At 39.1% G+C, this 15600-nt stretch overlaps 1 protein-coding gene across 1 annotated transcript in view; it reads right to left on the reverse strand.

The window, feature by feature from the left end:
• Window positions 1-351: 351 nt before the first annotated feature.
• Window positions 352-15600, reverse strand: part of TMEFF2 (transmembrane protein with EGF like and two follistatin like domains 2) — a 262531-nt gene continuing 247282 nt past the window's right edge. The window contains exons 8-10 of the mRNA XM_083366571.1: window positions 13659-13782; window positions 10657-10815; window positions 352-607 (exon numbers count right to left, since the gene is read on the reverse strand). Of these exons, the coding sequence (XP_083222697.1) occupies window positions 511-607; window positions 10657-10815; window positions 13659-13782 (380 nt within the window). The 3' untranslated portion in view covers window positions 352-510. The remainder of the gene's footprint in view (window positions 608-10656; window positions 10816-13658; window positions 13783-15600) is intronic.

A 15600-nucleotide genomic window follows, 5' to 3' on the forward strand; every position in this document is an offset into this window, starting at 1 on the left:
TACCATCTTCTGGAGTCCATTTAAGCTCATGCCTACTGCTTCAGTGACTCCATCCAGCCACCTCATTCTCTGTCGTCCCCTTCTTCTATTGCCCTCAACCTTTCCCAGCATTAGGCTCTTCTCCAGTGAGTCCTTCCTCCTCATTAGGTGGCCAAAGTAAAGTGGTTAGAATATAGCAAATTCAAGAAAGCCAAAAAAGTAGGGTTTTTTTTCCTCATCACTGAGTATTTATTATATATAACAAATACATGAAAAAGAAAAAAACTATATTGTGTGATATAAATAGTTTATTTACATTACAGAAAAAACATCAAGACAATGTATACTATTTCAAATATATCCATACATAATCAAATATAGCTGTAGTACATGTTTCGTTCTGTTTTCATTGGTGTCGATTACCACAAATGCAAGGCAACATGTGTAGAACTTTTGTCTATAATACTGTATTTTGTAAGTCCAAGCTCTCTGCAGTTTACGTTTGCCATTGTGGAAACATGCGCTCTTTTTTTAAATTAACCTGGTCGATGCTCTGGTTGTGTTGTCCGAACTGTAGTGCCCTGTGTTTTGCTTTTGCCTGTGAATTCTGTTGCTCCTGGGACATTTCCTGAAAGCAAGAGGGGGGGGGGGGGGGAGAAAGAGAAAGGAGGGGAAAAAAAGAGCATGAAATTTGCTTTGCTAAATGACAGCTGAGAATTGCAGCTATTTAAGGGCAACCGGAGATTCTACCTGTCACTCCAGCTCATCTTCTCTTGACTGCACAGCAACAGAGCTAGTAAAGAAAGGCAACCCCGTGCTTTACCCTGGGGACCCAGCTTTAATTTTGGAGCTCGGAAATGCCAAATCATTTCTCCTAGGACCTGGCTTGCATGTAGAAAGGTTTCTGGTTTCTCAGCCCCAGTTTATATCTCTTCCTGAAGCAACAGGGGCTTTGCAACCACTGAAAAAGGGAGGTACAAAAAAAACACGGAGAACATACTGTCCTTATTTTCAGCCAGCTTGGAGACGATGAAAGAAGAATAAAGACCATCCTCACTTTAAGTTGTCAATGCCAATAATAAACCAGCAGGTTGTTCTCCCACCCCTAATTGATAAAAAAAACTGTGACAACGTCCAAGCAGTGCAGTGTAAACTATACACATTTTTAAAATCATCAGATGCTCTGCTGGAGGAGTAAAAAAAAAACAAAAAAACACCACCTTTAGAGGTTAAGAATGATATCAAAAGAAGTCTTGTATTCCATGTTTAGAGCATAATATTGTACGGCATTCATCATTTTCAGCTTCTGAGTAGAGCTTAGCTATTATCAATGCATCACAGGCCCTAGTCTTTTGAAATGCCATCAGGACCAACCATCAGTTCTCATCATCAAAGAAACATACCGGTAATTACAGTCTTCTGTGAAAGATTGAAATGGCACAAGTCGTGGCACCATTTTCCATTATCATGGATTGGGAGAATAGCTGCATTCAAAATTACTGTTCTCCCTAAAATCTATTTTTTGTTTCAAACACTGCCAATTTCTTCCTTTGCTACTTCATTCCATATATTCACAAGAATTTTCTCTTCATATGTGCCTTGAGTTGTTGGAATGGGATGTTGAATCGATAAAATAAATTGTTATAAAATAAATGAAAATGTGCTAATTAAAAAACCAGGATTGGTCAAATCACTACATATAAGTAGAAGTATGATGGAGGCTGAGGCATACTGAATTTAAAATGTTATTCAATTATGAATTCAATTAATATAGTTATGAATGTCCAATTAACTCATATAATAAGGAATTCAAGTAATAGTGGGTATAAATCAAGACAGCGCTGGATTCTTAGGTACAGTAATACAACTGCTCCTTAATATTAAGAAATTAGCACTTATTATCTCAAAACTATAACTTACTTCAGAAATCTCAAAAAGACAGAAACAAATGCTGGCCCTTGATCTTTCTCTCCTTCTCCTATTTCTTGCCCACCTTCAGTCCAATTCCTCTATAAAACATCTACTTATAAACTTTAACAACATTTTAAATGTGAACTATTTATGCAGTGATTGGGACTCAAAAGGGGAAAACCCAAAGGTGCTTTTCAAAAGCAATTGGACTTTTTTACATTCCCCCCCCCCTTGAAACTGTTTCCCTTCTCAAAGCAAAACCTTTTCAAGTGAAAAAAAAAACAAAACTTAAGGAAGTCAAGTTGCCTTTTGAAAAAGCATGATCTGGATGCATGAAAATCTCCACAGACATTAAAGGGGAAAAGACAGTTCAGTGCGCAAAAGTGCTCAGAGAATACCTGTGGGCCTGTTCTTCAAGAAGTGGTGCCCTTTCTAAGGTTCAGATGGTTGTGCTATGCAATCCCAAACAAAGATGAATGTGGTTCAAGAAGATCCCAACAAAGTGGTTTATGCTCACACACAGTGCATTCAGAAAGTACTCAGACCCCCTCCACTTCTGTCAACTTTGTTATGCTTTAACCTGATTCTACAGTTGTTGACATTCATTTTTTTTCTCATTAATCTACACTCAGTGCCCTACAGTGACAAAGTGAAAACAGAATTTTAGAAATGTCTGTAAACATATTAAAAAGAAAAAAACTGAAATATCCCACTGGCGTAAGTATTCAGACCCTTCATTCAGTACTTTGTTTAAGCACCTTTGACAGCCTCAAGTCTTTTTGGGTATGACAGGACACACCTGGATTTGGGGGATTTTCTGCCATTCTTCCTTACAACTCCTCTCAAGCTCAGTCAAGTTGGATGGCGACCGTCAGAGGACAGCCATTTTCAGATCCCTCCAGAGATGTTCAATAGGGTTCAAGTCAGGGTTCTGGCTGGACCACTCTAGGACATTCACAGAGTTGTCCCTAAGCACTCTTGTGTTGTCTTGGCTGTGTGTGTTCTGTACCAGCCTGCTACCGGCCCTGCAGAAAAGGCAACCCCTTTACAAACGGCAAGAGGCTGGAATTATGTCTGCCAAATTTATTACTACAAAAACAAACAAGACACGAACCAAGATACAGGAGCTTTGAAACACTATCCGAGCGGTTGCTTTCAGCAAACCAGCCCTCCCCACACATTCCCCTTATAAAGAGTTCAGGGCGTGGCTTCTCTCTGCCTCCTTCCGAGAAGCCCCATTGCCCTCCTCTGTTTACTCCTACTTGACTGCCTCCTGCGTCGGGCGTCCTTGAACAGGGCCAGCTGTGGGTCATCTTCATCCACACTGTCAGGCTCACACAGCTGGGTCTCCATGGTGACCAAGTGGGAGGGGCCTGCCTGAGGGCTATCATCAGCAAGATCTTCAACCCCCTCAGCAAGGTCTTCAACACCCCCCTCCTCCTCTGAGTCGTCCGACCCAACTGCCGAACCCACAGGCTGACCCTGAATCACAACAGTGTACTTAGGATTGTTGTGATGTTGGAAAGTGAACCTTTGGCCCAGTCTGAGATCCTGAGCACTGTGGAATAGGTTTTCATTGAGAATATCGCTGTACTTTGCACTGTTCAGCTTTCTCTCAACCCTGACCAGTCTCCCAGTCTCTGCTGCTGAAAAAACACCCCCACAGCATGATGCTGCCACCACCATGCTTCACTATTGGGATGGTATTGGGCAGGTGATGAGCGGTGCCTGGTTTCCTCCAGACACAACATTTAGAATTGAGGCCAAACAATCTTGTTTCTCACAGTCCTTCAGGTGTTTTTTTTTGCAAGCTCCAAGCAGGCTTTCATGTGTTTTGCACCAAGGAGAGGCTTCCATCTAGCCATTCTGCCATAAAGCCCATATCGGTGGAGGGCTACAGGGATGGCTGTCCTTCTGGAATCTGGATCCAGGATCTCTGGATCAGTCATCGGGTTCCTAGTCTTACTAAGGCCCTTCTTTCCTGATTGCTCCGTTTGACCAGGCGACCAGCTCTTGGAAGAGTGCTGGTTGTGCCAAACTTCTTCCATTTGAGAATTATGGAAATCACTGTGCTCTTAGGAACCTCCGGTGCAGCAGAAATTTTACTTTAGCCTATGGTTCTCACAGGTTCTCAAACAATTGTCAATGATTTGGAATTTGGACTTAATGAATGTCATTAAAAATACACTACGCTACATAAATTGTAACCTTTGTAGGTTATATTAAGGGTTAGCATGTATTATCACCTTTGCTGGTAATCTACACTTTGTAGTTGAAAGATTTAAAGTTACTGAGAAAAATCACCTATTCACAATGAGCCCTGTTAGGCGTTGATTTGTTGTCTATATTTCCTAAGGCATATAAATTTATGCATCATAAGAAATGGATTCAATTCCTAATGTTAGTAGCTACATGCATTACCATAAACCAAAACTAAAACACATCTTTAAGCAGATCAATGATAGCTGGGTTGATACTCTAGTACAAGAACAAAAAGCTTTGAAAAACTCTACATTTGTTTCAAGTTTGCTCTTTTCTTCTAGCAATATCTTTAACAATGCTTTTCCTACCAGATTATTTTTCCCCCAAACAACTGCTACTTTGATAGAAATATTGAATATGGATATTTTTCTTTAATGTCACACGTGTTTTGCAATATGTAGCAGAAGGTTTGTTCTATCCAGACAGAATTGTCTCATTTTATTACAAGCAGTCTTTAAATTGTGACGATGTGCTTTTGTGAACTTTGGAGAAGTGGATTTGGAGGGGTGTTTTGCTTGTGCAATGCGGCTATATGGTGACCTTTGCAAAGTTGAATTATTTGAACAGCCCTTTATATTCATAGGCTTCTGTCTCTCTTTCTCGCTCTTCTTGCTTCAATGTTCATTGCTTTTTTCTGTCTGAATGCTACGTTTTTACTTTTTGTTTTGATTTTTCTTTGGCGACAGAAAAATGAACTTTACGCTCTTTAAGTATCTGAACCTCCACAATAACTTCAGTTTTCAGTTTATGAATATTTACATTAGAGTCTAAATAGGTTTGGGGAAGTTACTGATGCTTATCGTTGAATCTATGCAGCTCATATTACACCTTGACCAATGGGACTTAAGTTCTAAATAAACTTTGACATAATTTATCTGGAAGTATCGCTGATACTTGATTTAGTCTTCTTTGGAGTAAGGCAAAAGTTGTCTTGTTATGGCAAAAATCTTTGTTCTCATTATTTTGTGCTTTGGCTGCCATAGAAGCCCCCCCTACCCCCCAGGACAATTATTAGATCTATATGGGTTTCGGAGGGAGCTTGGGCTTTGTCTTGTAAGTCTGATAGACAGTTTAATTGAGGCCTTAGTATTCCCCATTCTTTGATCCTATTGGATTCCCTGGTTTACTGAGGAGCTTCCGGAGGTGAAGCAACAAAAGAGATGCACAAAGCATGACTGGAGAAAGAGAAGGACCACATCTGAGAATGTATAAAAGGGATTACATTGTGGTGATAAGAGGGACATAGCAGTTGTTTTCCACTCATTGCATCTGGCATTGGGCCTGTCTGCCTCATCCACTGCCTCTTTCCCATCATTTCTGCCTACCCCATAAGATCCACCAGAGAAGTGGGTACTTCACGTCCCATCCATTAATTAATATCAACTGATATCATCTAGCACACGGGTAGGCAACCTTGGCTCTTTTATGACTCGTGGACTTCAACTTCCAGAATTCCTCAGCCAGCATGGCTCCGCATGGAAACCTCTCCCTTTCCCCTCAGCATGGCTGGCTCAGGAATTCTGGGAGTTGAAGTCCACGAGTCATAAAAGAGCCAAGGTTGCCTACCCCTGATCTAGGAAGTGTAGGTTCCTTTTCTGTTGACAATCTCTGAAAGCCAGTTTCCCATCCCACCTTTCCAGGCTCTGGACCAGATCAAGGTGGATCATCTGGTGTACAGTGAGTATGTCTTCTCCCCTATCATGGTTATTGTTATCTTTACTTGTTTGTTTTTAGTCTTTGTACCTGTTTTTAATCTATACACCTTCCAGACTCAGTGTTGCATCAGGTGGCTTTATAAATCTAGACTATAGTATTACTGAGTAATTCAGTAAGATGTACAAAGGTAGCAGGTGAAAAGAGACCGTGGATCCACACAATCTCAAGTCCTCTTGTTTCCTCAAGAGATCTTGCAATCTTGGGGTTGTTGTAGCTAATGATTTAACTTGTGTGCACATTTATATCCAGACACCAGAAGGAGAAGGAAAGAAGGGGAGAAAAAAGGTGAAAAAAGAATGTATCTTCCATCAGAGATGTTGACAGAATAACTGTTTCATCAGGATGTTGAAATGAGCCCTGCAGCACTGCTCCTTATTTAAGTGTGTGCATGTGTGTGTGTGCTGTCATGATGCACTTACAAAAGAGACAAGGCTTGTATCACAACTCTCATTATATCATTTGCTCTCCTCCCCAAACCCTTGTCTCCCACCTTCTCTGCTACTAACAAAGCCTTGGGTCAAGCAGTAAACATAGCTCTGAATTTCTTCTCAGCTCCTCCCATGTTTTTAAATTTTAATTAATTAATGAATTAATTCCATTCTTCTGGGTCTCCTTCCCCATCTATTATACAGGTTCAAGAAAAAGAAATCCGCAGACATCCTGTTTTATTTAACAGTTGGTTTAGAAGCCATATAAAAACAAAGTACTGAGTCAAAAAAGCAGAAAGCCAGTGAAAATATATCAGTTTAAAATAGAGCTGGAAGGGACCTTGGAGGTCTTCTAGTCCAGCCTTCTCAAGCAGGTGAACTTATACCATCTCAGACAAGTGGCTGTCTTTAGCCTCTTTTTAAAAACCTCCACTGATGGAGCGCCCACGATTTCTGGCGCTAAGCTGTTCCACTGGTTAATTGTCCTCACTGTCAGGAAGTTTCTCCTTAATTCCAGGTTGCTTCTCTCTTTGATCAGTTTCCAACCATTGTTTCTCGTCCTTCCCTCTGGTGCTCTGGTGAACAATGTGACCCCCTCTTCTTTGTGGCAGCCCCTCAAATACTGAAATACTGCTATCATGTCTCCCCTATTTCTTCTTTTCTTTAGACTAGCCAAACCAAAGTCCTGCAGCCGTTCTTCGTTCTCCAGGCCTTTGATCATCTTAGTTGCTATCTCTGAATTTTTTCCAAACTCTCAACATCTTTTTTGTGATATAGTGACCAAAATTGGCTGCAGTATTCCAGATGTGGTCTTACTAGGGTTTTATAAAATGGTACTAATACTTCACGTGATCTTGATTCTATGCCTCTGTTTATACAACCCAGGATTGTATTAGCTTTTTTGGCTACTGCTGCACACTGCTGGCTCATGCTTAAGTGATCGTCCACTAGGACTCTGAGGTGCCTCTCATAGTTACTGTTTTTAAGCCAGGTCTCACCCAATCTTTAATGTCACAATCCCCTTTCCTGCATAGGCAGCTGCATTTGTGCTGGAGGTCACCTGGTTTTGTCAGGTTAATTTCTTTTTTTTAAAAAAAAACAACAACAGTGAAAATCCTATTTTAGGGATTACTATACAATTTCCATGCATTTCCTAGCTCAAAAGCATCGGAATGCACACTGCAACCTTTCAGAGACATAGTCAATTGAACTCCAATGGACATGTTTGGGAGTTACAAGTGGTCCCCACTTAGAACATTATAAGATAACGTAACACTATATCTTAATATTCATTTATTTATTTTGCTTTGTGTTCTGATTCTTCTTCCCCGCCTCCTTTTTTTTTAAGGAGAAAAGCAAAATACACGCCAGTGCCAAGATGATATAATACACGTTATGTAAGATTTCCAGGGAAAGAAATTCTGTAGGAATTTCCTGAAGGGCAATTGGCTCTGATAAGAAATGGCTCCTTCTAACACAATCGTTTCAAATGGCCAAGTCAGGCAAACATTATTTGTGAGCATAATGTTTCTGGGTAGTTGTTGCTCAAAGAGATCTATCCCTTGAAAAAGAAATATCTTGTTCCTATAGCCGGTTGGCACGATCATCTTAAAGAAGCATATAGAGTACCAATAGTTTGTATTTGCATATTTTTGTGATTTGGGGACTGATGCTTAGTTTTAATGTACAAATGACTATCAATAATATGTTTGGGTAGATGTGATTTTGAAAAGCAATATGCAAGTTTTTAAGGAATGTGAGCATTTGTGAGCTGGAAGGAAGATTGCTTGAAGAACATTTTTCAGCACCATTTTTCAGTTTAGCAGTTCCTTTCCCATCTCCCTCCTTTTATGTATGCTGTATTTTTCGCTGTTAGTTTTGTGTTTCCTGAAGCCCACTATAATATAATACATTGCCCTTTTTTGGTAGGGGAGAGTCTACTCCTGAGGGAAGAATTGATGAACTTAACTTGGTTGGCAACCTCTCCAAGATTCAGCAGACATTTTTCTATTATGCCTTTAGGTTGCAAAAGGATTTATGAATTGTTTTGTATCTATCCTTGATCTGAATGTGAGATGTAGATGCTTAAGATATAGTGGAGCTTCCTTTTACTTTCTATAGGAAACTGCTATGTATTTTTTCTCCCTGTTTTTCATTGGTTGGACAGGTTTTTATTTTAAAGGCATATGATTTATAGGAGTAGTTGCAGGAAACTTGAATCACTTTCTGATGTTTGGGAAAAAACCTGAAGAAATTGTGAAGCGGGAAGAAACAAAGCCCCCCCCCGCACTACTGGTTGTACACATTTTTGAGGCGGGTGGGGAGGGGTTGTCTACAAAACAGTTTTTGAATTCTGGAGAATGCCTGGACAAATCCCTGCAGTTTTCTTGTCATTTTTTGCAGGGAAGTGCTTTGCCATTGCCTGCTTCCCAGGGCTGAGAGGAACTGGTGCAACGTCACCCAGCTGGCTTCATGCCTAAGGTGGGACTAGAACTCACCAGCTCCTGGCTTCTAGTCTAATATTTTAACCAACTGGTCTTTTTTATGAAATTTGGTACTGAAAATTACATATTGATCAATTTAACATTTTCTGTATATTCTTCAAAGATTTTAAATTCAGAAGAATGCATTTGCAGGAACTGTTTCAATGAAAACAAATTCCATCCTATTATTTGGAAAGCATTTTCATGTATTATATAATCCATGTCTCTCCATACAAGGAGCCCCATCTACACACACACACACACACAAACAGAGAGAGAGAGAGAGAATGTGCCCGTTTCCTTTTTTTGTAGCCTCTATAACTAACTAACTAACTAACTAACTAACTAACTAACTAACTAACTAACTAACTAACTATTTATGCTGCTAATCTCACAACAATGAGCACACAGGACAGCACACAAATAATTAAGAACACCAAAATAGAACATAAATTAATAATAATAATAATAATAATAGTAGTAGTAGTAGTAGTAGTAGTAGTAGTAGTAGTAGTAGTAGTAAATAAAGATAACATATCCTGGAGCCTAAAACATTCCATTTTCAACCTATGTCCAAATCCAAATCAGAACAAACTAATCCACTAGCAGGGCTATGTCAGCCTCTCAACCCAAGTGTGAGGGAACATCCAAGTCTTCAAAATCTTGTGAAATCCAGAAAGATCAAGGACAGCCTTATTTCTGCTCTCCATGTGGCAAGTTCCAAAACAGAGAAGGTATGACTCCTAGGTCCTACAAGATAACAGTTTTTGATGGATGGGGCCTAAAGCATCCCAGCCCTGTCAACTGTAGTAAGGCACAAACAAATGAAGCCCTCTGGATCACCTCATTAAAATTCATGATCAGACCACAGCTGGTGAAGGATAGTCTGCTACAGAATCTCAGTCTTTACTAGCCAGATCCCATTATCCATGTCAGAATCAACCTCCAGTGGTAAATATTTAATTTGGGTTTATATTTCTGATATACAATTTTGTTGGAAAAGGCTTTTAAAAATGGAAATGGGTGACAACAATATTTCTTATTATTCACCCAAAAGCACATTTCTAAAGATGAAAACCTGGAGAGAGACATTTGTTTAATTGGGCCCTCTCACATTTTCTGTGAACTACAGTTGCAAAAAGTGAGAAAGGCTGCCTAGAAGTAGCCAGGATGCCTATGGTGAGTGAACATTGTATTGAAAGAATGGTACATTTGTAGGCTAGGAGACTTTCAGTGAAGCTTGCTGCAGCCATTAACATTTTCAAAGAAATCAAGGATTCTCTACAGCATGATTTAGGAAAAAAAACCCACTGATCTAAATGAAAATCAAGTCATTTTTCAAAGGTTACTATATTTTTAAAATGGGGCTTTGAGAAGGTTGGTTTATAATTCAAAGACTAAGATATATGGACACTGATTTTTTGCAGTTTTATATGATTGCCTCTTATGACTTGTGCTAAGCTGAACATCTGAGGGAAAAAACCTTCTTGATGTTCATAGTCTGTTCTAAGTAATTCAGGAGTAACACACGAGCCAATCCAAAACACTGAGAACAGGAAAAGATTATCCCATCTGTAGTTAGTATTACTTCTCAGTGTCTCCAGGCAGCTTCTGTTTAGTTATTGATTAGACCGCTGTTTCTCAACCTTGGCAAATTGAAGATGGGTGAACTTCAATTCCCACAATTCCTCAGCCAGCATATCTGTCTGGGAATTCTGGGAGTTGACGTCCACCCATCTTAAACTTGCCAAGGTTGAGAAACACTAGATTTGACCAAAGGTGGGAATACACGATACCTGCATGTTGCCCTTCTATGTCTTTACATTGAGATGTCATAGTCTGGAAGAATGTCATTAAAAAGAAGATACTGGACTAACCTTGTAATGCAGAGAACGACAACACAGATGATTGCAATCTGAATTGTTCCAATCACTGCTGCTATTAAGACATACTGAAATCGAACAGGGCCTGGAACCACATACAAAACGCTGTAGTCTTTCTTTTCACAGTGTTGTCCAGTGTAGCCCGCATCACACCTACAATGAGAAATACAGATTCCTTCATTCCTTTGTCTGCAGAGATAAATTCAGCTTCAAACAAAGTTTGATAACTGGATCAAGAGACAATTGTTGGGCATGCTTGGTATAATAACTTTCTGAGGCCTTTCTAATAACTTGTAAGCCACCCAGAGTCACCTTGTAGGGAAGATGGATGGCATAAAAAATAATAAGTAACAGAAGAAATTGATTTTTGTAATTAGAGGTAATTGCCTATCTCAATACATGCTGACTTAAACATTTAAAAAAATGTCTTCTTGAAGAGATTAGTTGGTTCTAGGTCACCATTCCCCATGTTGGCCTTTAATTTTAAGGCCACAGTGGTTGAGGATTTTACAGGCCTACCACATAAGAAGAGCCTATATTTGAAGGAAGCTGGTTAGTGAATTGTTATTACTCATTATTAAATTCATACTTTTACTTAAATCAAATAATCTGGGACAAACTTGATGTTGCACTGACATCTTAAAGGAAAGGAGAATATTAAGCGAACCACACCATTAATCTGTTCTGCATGTTCTGGCAGGGGTAAAATAAGGCCTGTCATTCAACACATCGTTCTCACTTCTAGCTATTCCTAATATGTGAACTCTGAGAACATGGGCATGGTGGAAAATGTGCTTCCATTGGACGATATCGCTGAATTGCACTCCAGGAGTTAAGCTGCTTTGAGGTACACACACACACACACACACACATATATACACACCATGTATGTATATATGTGTGTATGTATATTTGTGTGTCTATGTGTATGTATATATGTATGTATATATGTATGTATATATATATGTATATATGTATGTATATGTATGTATATGTATATGTATATATATATATATATATATATATATATATATATATATATATATATATATATATATATATATATATATATATATATATGTATATGTGTATTAAAAAACCATATCTCCCTTGCTTCTCAGCTAACAAAGTGAGAAAGAGCTTGTGGCCTAGAGGTTAAAACAACTGCCTAATGTGCAATCAGCCCAGGTTCGAATCTCAGAAGGGTATGGCTGACTGATGAAAACAAATAAGTTTGAAATGCATATCAGTCTCCCTTTAATTCTTTGTTAGCAATCTAAAAATTTACACACACACACACACACACACATATATATATGTATACACACACACACACACACACACACACACACACACACACACACACATATATATATATATATATATATATATATATATATATATATATATATATATATATATATCCCAGAGACCTTGGGAGGCTGTCTTAAGCTTTTGAATAGCTTGTTCCTTAGCCTCAATGAGGCTCTGTGATTTACAAAGAATGAATAGTTAGGTCATTCCCTCTAGCATTAGCATAGACTAAATGTGACCATAGCAGAGTCATGGGCTTTAAATGCAGATCTGAAGTCCCAGGAAAAGATCCCTGTGATCTATTACTGATTTCTTCCTTGCCTACAATGTACTGTAAACCATAATCTTTCCACATCCTTTTTCTCTCAGCTGAGTTCGGATGCTGGTTCAAAGTGATAGAAATCTACCCGAGGAGTTATTCTAAAAGAATGAGGGTTCTTCCGCCCTCACCCACATGCATCGTTTGCTTTTAAATTTGGACTCCTGCTCAGCGTTCAACATGCTGCATGCATTGAGTTGGTTGTGTGTGATTAACGGAAGGTGTTTATATGCCATTGATTAGCTCATTATCATTGCTCCCTTTGTTGAGTTTGCTATGTTTGCTCTGGATGTTTTATTCATAATCAACTGTGGAAAACTTTAAATGTTAGGTCTAGTTATGTTAATTCTTGGGAATTATATTTGAATTACACCATTATATAAATGGAAGGAAAATAAATAAATAAATAAATAAATACCTGAGGCAAATCTGTATTTACACAACGTAGAACTAATACCATCCTAGAACATCCATTTTGACTCTTGATCTAGACTTTTTGCTATTCTTTTTTTTAAAAAGAGGATGATGTTGCCTTCATTGCTTCATATGCTGGATGAGAGTGAAAGAGGCAACCTGGAATTCTGAGACTGAATTAAAATGAATAAGAGGAGCAGAGAATGTTTTGGGGGGAGTGTGGGACATTTGCTGAAAAGACAGCCAAGCAGGAACCCCCCTCCAAACTCTTTGCTGGAATTGTCTGAAAGACTGTCCATATGATGCTTGTTTTCATCCAAGCAGTCAATCCAGATTTCCTTGGATATTCGATTCCCGTCCCCATACTTTGGAATTCCTCTGAGGGGCTCCAAAGTCTTATATCTGACAGCTTAGGGGGCTGGATATCCAACAATCTACCTTCCTGCTTGCCCTCAAACTTTGCTGTTAGGTGAGAGAAGACAAGACTGACTTAAAACTCCATCACATGCAATGCAATGCTCCTTTCTGAAACTCACCTTATTTCAACCCTCATCAGTGCAAACCTTCTGTCTTCAGCCATTATCCCACATGGAGAAATTGATGTTGACATAGTTCTTGACTTTTGCTCGCTGTGGGATTTCCTGGGACAAGAACTGTTGGCCATGTGCTAAAAATCAACAACAAATACCCACCGGGCCAGCCTATGCTCTGTTATGCCTTTTTAGCTAGGAATGGATTGACAGACATTGCAGGAGTGCTTCTATAAACAGATTAATGCTGCTGCATAATTCAGTGCAGCTTGGCTGCATACATTAGGTATCTCTGTACATAATTGAAATCTAGAGTAGATGAGGGTTCAACAATTGTTTTCTTTACGGCACTGGGAAAAAAACATTTCTTTTTATCAGGTCTGCCTGTTCAGGTGATCAGTTTGGAAAAAAAAAGTTACCTGCAAGATGGCTCCAGCATGTTAGCAGAATGCTCACATTTTCCATGCATGCAGAAACCATTATAATGTTCTGGACATGGAATGTAGATTCCCCTGGCACTTTCTTCCAGTTTGTTTGCATTTTCTGTGGACAAGAAGATCTGTCTATAAAATATATTGCTAAGAGAGAAGGAGGAGGGGGGGGTGTTGGGAGAAGAAATAATAACAGCAATATTTCACGTTTGCCCTTCAGGCAAAGTAGTCTTTAAGTGAGGAAGCAGCACCAAAAATAATTTCATTCTTCAATATACGTTTCTTGTTTTAAATATATATATGCTTTGTAAATGAAAAAAATATGCATGGTAAGAAGCTTATCTGCAATTCTTTGCAATACTGAAACTCTCATATTACTTCATATGGCACAGAAATGGCTGATTCCCCTGCCTGCTCACTGTTTGCTTGTAGACACCTTCTGTGTCCAAAACCCACAGTGATTTTACCCATGTTGCAAAGTAACAGTAGCAAAAATTATAACAATTAAAATAATCCCAATCTAGGTGTGTGAGTCTTTGCCACCAAACAAATAATTAACAAGTCATTCCTCTAAATCAGGGTTAGGCAACCTTGGCTCTTTTATGACTCGTGGACTTCAACTCCCAGAATTCCTGAGCCAGCCATGCTGAGGAGAAAGAGAGAGGCTTCCATGCTGAGCCATGCTGGCTCAGGAATTCTGGGAGTTGAAGTCCACGAGTCATAAAAGAGCCAAGGTTGCCTGCTCTAAATGCTGAGACATATAGTATTCATTAAAGATCAGCTTAACCACCAGGCAGAACTACTATATGGCCCACAGAGGCTCCTGAGAAAAGTGCTCTTTTTTATTAGCTCTTTGCTAGCCCTAAAAGAAGCCTCTGTCTTTACCCTAAATTGGATAATGCAACCAGGAAAAGTCAGTTCAGTAATGACACAGGAACATGGCAAGTGGACTTAACGCACAAAATAATTTGTTCTTTTAGTTTTGCCTGCCCATTGTATGAATGAGGGAAAATTCATTTTATTTACTTCTTAAGCTAACAGTAAGCTAACTTCCATTGTCCAAACTATTATATGAACTCACACAATTGTCTTTAAATTTTTGACAATTCTCAAGAGTGTTGCAGGGCAGTTCTGAAATGTAGAAGGTGAGTACAAATATACAAACACTGCACAAAATTCTGGGTAGAAATTATATTAAAGAGGCATGTTAGGAGACAATACAGGCAAAAAAATATGATTTTAGAAAAACCGACATATGCTATATGAAGCTTCATATTCAATCCATGCACATGGGAATGTATAGGAATTTATTTATTTATTTAATTAAATTTCTATACCGCCCTTCTCCCGAAGGACTCAGGGCGGTGTACAGGGCAATAAAATGCAACATACAAAAGCTAAAAGAAAATTAAATTAATTAGCCCTAACAATAAATACCTAGTTAAAATAAACCCAAACCCTTAGTCCAGGCCGGCCTGTTCAAACAACCAAGTCTTCAGGTCACGGCGGAAAGAGCAAAGGTCGGGAGCCGTCCGGAGCTCAACAGGCAGTTGATTCCAAAGGGCTGGCGCGCCCACAGAGAATGCTCTCCCCCTGGGGGCCACCAGCCAGCAGTCCCTGACCGATGGCACCCTGAGGAGGCCCTCTCTGTGGGAGCGCACAGGACGTGGAATCATTTGAAAAATGGAAAAGAACGAACGGATGCTTCAAAAATATGAATATGATAGCAATAGAAATAGACACTTGATTAATGCATACATAAGACTGGGTCTGTTTAAATTTTGAAGGAACATTTGGAACAATTCTCCTAATGCCAGAAAAGCAAACAATTGCTAATTATGCTTCTTAAATGCAATCAGAAATTATTCCTCTTGGGTAAAAGTGATGACAGATTCATTTTACAATGTAGAATTGACCAAAAGATAGCCAC

This window comes from Vipera ursinii (assembly GCF_947247035.1).
Source record: "Vipera ursinii genome assembly, chromosome: 1".
In the NCBI taxonomy this organism is placed as follows: Eukaryota; Metazoa; Chordata; class Lepidosauria; order Squamata; family Viperidae; genus Vipera; species Vipera ursinii.